Here is a 6,803-nt window from a genome sequence, read left to right on the forward strand (position 1 = left end):
ATACCCAAACACACACACGCACAAACAAACAAAAAACAACAACTGTGAAGCCAAAGTCTTATTTCCATCTCTGGTTTGTATTGAATACTGCTGTGGTCCTGCGAGCACTGAAAAGTGAAAGTGTATGTGTGTGTGTGTGTGTGTGTGTGTGTGTGTGTGTGTGTGTGTGTGTGTGTGTGTGTGTGTGTGTGTGTGTGTGTGTGTGTGTGTGTGTGTGTGTGTGTTCACATGGTACAGCACTTGTTCTTTTGTGTGTGAGAGTCTTTGAACCGCAGTCTTTGTTTGGATCGGTATTTCTCCAGGTATGTAAGCTGCTTGCTGTTGATCGCTCCTCGACGCTTCCTACGCACACACACACGCACACACACACACATTATCTTTAGTAAACTTTTCCATACATTCAATATAAAACAATACAATGCCAGCCAGATTGGTTGCTTTTCTTGCTTTTTTACTTTTCTTGATATTGAGGTTACATGTGGGGTATAGTGTGTGCCTACGCCATTGTAGTCCTTAGCGGACATTTCTTGGGTAAAAACACAGGTGTTTCAATTGTTTGATTGCATAGAACTAATGCTTTAATCCAATCAGAACACCTGTGTAAGGCTGTGTTTACCCAAGAAATGGCCGCTCTTAGAACTACATTTGGCACACCCTATACGTTCAAGTTACAAATTTGGACTACCGTACCTCCAAGCACAAACTGACAGCCCCTTGTGACCCCCTATGATTTTGACAAGAGGGGCCTGGAGGCCCTGGACCCACAGGTTGGGAACCCCTGGTCTAGATCACTGGTTCTCAGACAGTGGGTCGGGATCCATTTGTGGGTCACAGACCAATTTTTATGGATCACGACTCGAGTAAAAATCCCATTTTCTTTTCCTACAAAAAATAAAATATATATTTCAAAAGATGGATTTTATTTTGGAAATATATAATTTTATTTTCAGAAATATATTTTTTCAACAAACAATTCAAATAAGATTATTTATGGGGGGGTGGAAGTACTGGTCTCGACTCTTAGAGCTCATCAGGGTGGGGGGGGGGGGGGGTCCCTAGTTCAAATATGATTATTTTGGGGGTCACGGCCTGAAAAGGTTGAGAATCACTGGTCTAGAATAGATGATAGTTAGTGGATATTATTTAACTATTGTTTATTTATTATTATATAGTCAAAAATAGTTCTTACTGTCTGATGACCTGAACAGCTTCTTCATATTTCATCCCACTCTCTATTAGGGCCAGAGCCACCAGCACAGGAGCCCTATACACACAAACACAAACACACGCACGCAAACAAACAATTATATTTTCAATACTTTGACTACTAATCCAGTACATCTCAGAGACACATATTGTACTTTTACTCCACTGCAACGTGTATTAACCACTTTAGCCATATATACTTCAGGTATTTGAAAAAAAATGCTGATTTAAAAGCTCACAACGAATGGGACATTCCGCACAATGATTGAGTTATTTTACTTTTGGTACTTTTGATGCCAATACTTTTACTCAAGTAAATTGTGGCATCGATACTTTTTATTTTTTATCCCACGATTTTGTAACCCATTTTCACCCAGTGCCAACTGCCTAAGCTGTAAACCTGGGCTCTGCTCTCCCTCTGCCGCACCTAGGGAGGCGCTGATGACGCAGAGGAGGGATCACGCCCCCAGTGCCCCCAGTGCCCACACTGTCCCCTGGCGGGAATCGAACCCAGGACCTTCTAGCTGTGATACTTTTTAAATGTTTACTTTTTTTCTACCACTGTGAACTACTGGTTTGGGGGGTCACACTGTCAGCTGCAAGCGTGGTGTTATTCCCTTAACATGGGAGTGAATGGGGGTTATTCCCTTAACATGGGAGTGGATGGGGGTTACGTGTTGTAAACTTACGATGCATGATAGCGAATGCCAGACGCATATTGACAAGCCCCACCCTGCCAGCGTGTGATTGGCTGAAGTCCCTTAGAGCTGCATTCGGACACAGAAGCAGTCCCCTGGTCAATATTTACTATTCTGTCCATAATGGTACATAACTCGGTAATGGTCGTGGGGCCTCACGGGGCTCAAAGTCGCCTGAGACTCCGTCATGGATAATAATAATACTTTTCTCCACAAGCAAACGCTGTCTGCGGTGGCGGAAAAAAAGGTGCCCAAGCAGGATGCGAACCCAGCGTGTATGGAATGGGAGCGCAGTGACTAGTCCTTTAAGCCACTAAGGCCAGTGCTAAGAAGGGGCATTCGGTCTGTATGGGGAAAAGCCTCGCGTAGGATAGGAGCCTGGCACAGTACGCACGGTTGTCACTCATGTCAATATGCAGCTGACAATCGCTATCATGCACTTACGACGCTTGAGCTGACTGGCTGACCGCAGCCTTAGGGGTCAGGGATTAGTTAGGGGTAAAAGGGTCAGAGGTCAGAGTCTGACCTGCCCAGTCCAGCCACACAGTGGACAGCCACGCAGCTCCCAGGGTCCTCTGTAAACTTGTTCTTCAGCAGATTCAGCCAATCATCCACCAGCTTACTGGGGGGCGGAGCACCATCCTCAAAGGCCCAATCCTGAAAGATAGGCAGAACAACAATCATGTCCCTCATCCAAAAAAATTTTTATTTTTTTATTTACATTTGTGTCTGTTTTGATTGATTGATTAGTTGATTGATTGATTGAATACTTTATTTAACAATTTCCATTAAAAAAGCAAAAAAATTGCAAATGTTCCGCCCCATGATAAATGGATGTTGGGGGCTTGGGGCTATTTTGATTACCGCGATAATATCGTTAATCGCAATTTCTTTGGTCACAATAATCGTGACATGACATTTTCCTAATCATATCGTCCCAATCCTAGTGCGCGTGTGTGTGCGTGACGTGCTCACCACCACCGTGATGCCGTCTTTCTCCAGCGTTGTCTTGTCGTAGGTGACGTCACAGACTCGAACCACCGTGGTGGCACCGTACCGCTTCAGGTCCTGGGGGAACACACGGTCATGGACTGATGAAGTCACATGATCAGCGGCGTTAAATCACATGCTAATGTAGCCCAGGTGCTCTCACTGCACTCACTCCAACCAAACACCTCGTCATACACATAGTCAGCGAATATTATCAGAATGATGTAAAATCTTACCAAGAAATCTCTAAAAACGGCTCCCACAAAACTGTGAAAAGTGATGACTCAACACTAAACCATAGTTTTGTGTGGTCTGTTTTTAGTCCAAGGAATGTTTCTCATGCAAAACAAAGGCTTGCAATGGATTCAGAATATTTATCTGTGGAACCGAGCCAAACTGAATGTAATGCCTCGACTCCTGCCATTCCAAGTGCTTGTCAGGGTGGGGAAGGGTCCCCTGTTCAATTATGATTATTTTTGGTTAAAACAGTCACTGGGTTCAACCTGTCTCTCCAGCTCTTTAATGCAGTGGTTCTCAACCTTTTCAGGCCGCGACCCCCAAAATAATCATATTTTTAACTGTTTAAGATCTGGAGAGATGGGGTCAAATACTTTAAAGCAATGATTACTATGAGAATAGAGCTATTTAACCCTCATCATTTTATGAGACGGAGACTTCCACGGCAGGATTAACAAAGGTCTCTCCTCCCCCTTGCATCATGGCCAGTTGCTTTTATAAAACAGTTACCAAATATTGTGGCAACATGAATATCATATACACAGTCCAAATAAACGTTTTTAATTTCAATTTCACTACAAGAAAAAAGGTGTTTGTTTTTTACATTTTACAATGAAATAAGGCCGCAAACAAGGCTGCCATGCATAGGGCCAATTAGGGGGCGTTTCCACCTACAGTGTATGTTTTGGATTGTTTACAATGGGAAATTCTGTTGTGCGCTCGCTCACGCATTAACAAAAGTGTGAGATTTTTTTCCATGCTAGCTGTAATATTTCCAGGCATTTGAAGCAGTTTTACTTTTTAGGCGAGCGCCTGGTGTTTTCACCTGGGAAGAAACAGTGGTGGACAAACAGCTTGCCTTTAATCTAATGTGACTGCAGTCCTTCACTTCTTCAGGAGGAGGAGCAAACTAATCATTAAATCAGCTGGTGTAGTGCAGTGTTTGATTGGAACCAGCATACACTATGATTGAACAGCCTATGTTGAACTCCAGACCTGTTTTTTATTGAAGAGGAGTCTAATCAGTGTAAGTAGTAATCAGCACAGCAGAGCAGCAAAAGAGCCAGGCCAGGGTAGAAAGCTAATTGTGTGTGTGTGTGTGTGTGTGTGTGTGTGACTTTCGTTACTTTTAGAAGTCACTGTTATGTGAGGAGTGAGGACGTAAACCATTAATTTACGAAAAACATTAGAAAGAAACTGCTTCTGCCCGACAGCAACATACAGCCTATGAGAGCGTTTTCCTGAGCGCTCCCCTGTAGAGAGCGCCGCCGCCATTGTTGCTGCGGTGTAAACAGCAGCCAGTGGGGGAGTAGAAGTAGAATTATAGAAAATGGGACATAAAAGGTTTGTACTGTGCAGTACTTAAATAAATGTAGGCTACTCTATTTTACACTGCTGTTTGCACCACAACAATGGCAGTGGTGCCCTCTACAGGGAGGGGAGAGCTCAGGAAAAACGGTCTTGGTCTATAGACCATATTCACACCGCGGCCATCTTGGATCACATGACTTCCTGGGATAGCAGCCTGCATTACAAACCATTGTGAACAATGGAGCGATGGTCCCAAAATATGAGTTATATTCAACCAATTTCTTTTTACCAAATTGACAAATGGGCAGATGACAACATCAACAACCCCAAAAGGATTAAATAGAAGGGTACATCCACAATATTCATGGTGAGAAGGGGTGGAATGAGGGGTGGAGGTTGTGGTTTGGCAGCCAAGGAGAGTGTGTGCAAAGTTTGGCATGGATAGGGGCAACGGTGGCAGAGATACAGTATGAGTAGGACAAAAGTGTGACGTGTGACGGACAGGTTTTGATAGTAACTGCGACCTGACGGTCGCAATAACGGTGCCTGACCAGAGTTATGTTTCATTAGTACAACGGTGTGTGGCCGGATTTTAGAACTATAAAAACAGGAACAGATTGAGAAGACCTCTACTTCGAACTGAGGTTTGATTTTCTTTTACATGACATTTAATGTTAGTTTAAGAACCACTGCTATACAATAAATGTCCGTTACCTCAGTGAAGGAGGGGAGCGTGCTGTCCGTAGGGTTGTGTGTGATCAGGAACCTCATGTTTTTGTGGCACAGCTCGACTGGAGCCGGGCGGTTCATGGTGTTTGCCATCACCAAGGAAAGGTTGAGCCCTGGTGAGCTAGCCCTTAGCTGTTAGCCACTGGCACCATGGAGAAAACATGCAGAAGTCAGAGAGAAGAACAATGTAAGTCAAACATTGCAATGATCTAGCACAGTGTTTCTCAAACTTTCACAAGTTTCAAGGTCTCCCCAGTGTACAAGAGTTACAGACTTATGGTCCCTGAATCCACTTTGAGAAGCACTGTTCTAGCAGATCCAATCAAACTCTAACCTAGCCAAACACCATACAGCTGATGTTTGCCCGGCTACCATGCTGTTTGTCTTTTACTCAAGGTCTTCTTCTTCTCATATCTTCTAATATACAGGTATCTGTGTGACTGTGCACTTTTCATTTTATTGTTTTGTCATATTAATCATTTTGTTTGATTTGGTTTACCTTTTATTTTTCATTTGGTACTGGTTTCATTGGTAGGGTTCATTAGCTCAATCTGTTTCTGTTTTGTGATTGGATGGCTTATTAAGTAGGCTACCAAGGGGTTTGATTCAGCTGAAGCTGTGGAATGATAGAGCACATAGGCTATCTGTGTTTGACCATGACCTGTATTAGTTTACTTTTATATTATTGTGTGTTTAATAAACAAGTGAACAGTGAAAAGAATAAGCGCAGTCAGTGCTTGTCCCTGCATCAGCTATTAGCTTTCAAACTGGGATTACATTTTTTTAAAGATTTTTAGGCTTTTATGCCTTTATTTGATAGGACAAATAAAACTAAACAAAGGAAGCTTCTTCCACTAATCTATCAAGACAGATTCTGCTCAACAGCAGAAGCAGAATATGTCAGCACCACTGCCTTAAACAGGTAATGGTGTTGTTAGTAGGAATAAAAACAGAAGAAAGTTATGGGAAGGAAACAAACTGAGTTCCTGTTTGTACACACACAAAAGAGGTGGTGCCTCCAGAGGCAAAAAATAAATAAATACATATTTGTATTTCCCTTTTTTTTAAACTCACTATACATTTTATTTTATTGCTGTAAGCCATGGGTCTTCAACGGGGGGTCCGGGACCCCTGGGGGTCATCAGAGTTACTACAGGGCATCCTCCAAATCCTTTTTGGAGCTGTGTGGAACACAAGCTCCCTATACGTGGCCGTGTGTGTGGGTCTGTCTGTCTGTCTCCGTGTCTCCGTGTCTGTCTGTAGCCTGCAGTAACCTTTTCTGACCACACATGTTAAGGGAGGGGCGCTGTTGCACACACACACACACACACACACACACACACACACACACACACACACACACACACACACACACAGCTCCACTTCGAACAGAGGTTCGATTTTTTATATTAACCACTTGAACCCTAGTGTCCATATTCTGAGAACTTTAGACAAAAATAGCCAATCTACAAGCTGGCGTTGTGAGCTTGTAGATCGGCTATTTCCGACAAAGAGCTTTGTTGTGGGAGAAAAGAGCAGACTAAGTACAGAGTGAAACGTCAATGTCGATTCAAGTTGTTAAATATCTGAAAACACAAATTGACATGAATCCAAAATACACTGATGATTGTG

At 43.0% G+C, this 6,803-nt stretch overlaps 1 protein-coding gene across 2 annotated transcripts; it reads right to left on the reverse strand.

Annotated features, from left to right (window-relative positions):
* Positions 1–224: 224 nt before the first annotated feature.
* LOC308307287 (protein tyrosine phosphatase type IVA 3-like) lies at positions 225–5,264 on the reverse strand (the record flags this gene model as incomplete). 2 transcript variants are annotated; one of them, XM_080752471.1, is made up of 5 exons in its annotated part: positions 225–342; positions 1,190–1,264; positions 2,431–2,561; positions 2,880–2,972; positions 5,157–5,264. In XM_080752471.1, 5 exons carry the CDS (start codon positions 5,262–5,264, stop codon positions 225–227), a joined length of 525 nt encoding a protein of 174 aa, XP_080608597.1. The 2 variants fall into 2 exon arrangements, with proteins under 2 accessions (XP_080608597.1, XP_080608598.1); XM_080752472.1 differs by lacking the exon at positions 1,190–1,264 and having other exon boundaries at positions 5,157–5,252.
* Positions 5,265–6,803: the final 1,539 nt, after the last annotated feature.

Source organism: Nannobrachium achirus (genome assembly GCF_963921795.1).
Source record: "Nannobrachium achirus genome assembly, chromosome: 2".
NCBI lineage: Eukaryota > Metazoa > Chordata > Actinopteri > Myctophiformes > Myctophidae > Nannobrachium > Nannobrachium achirus.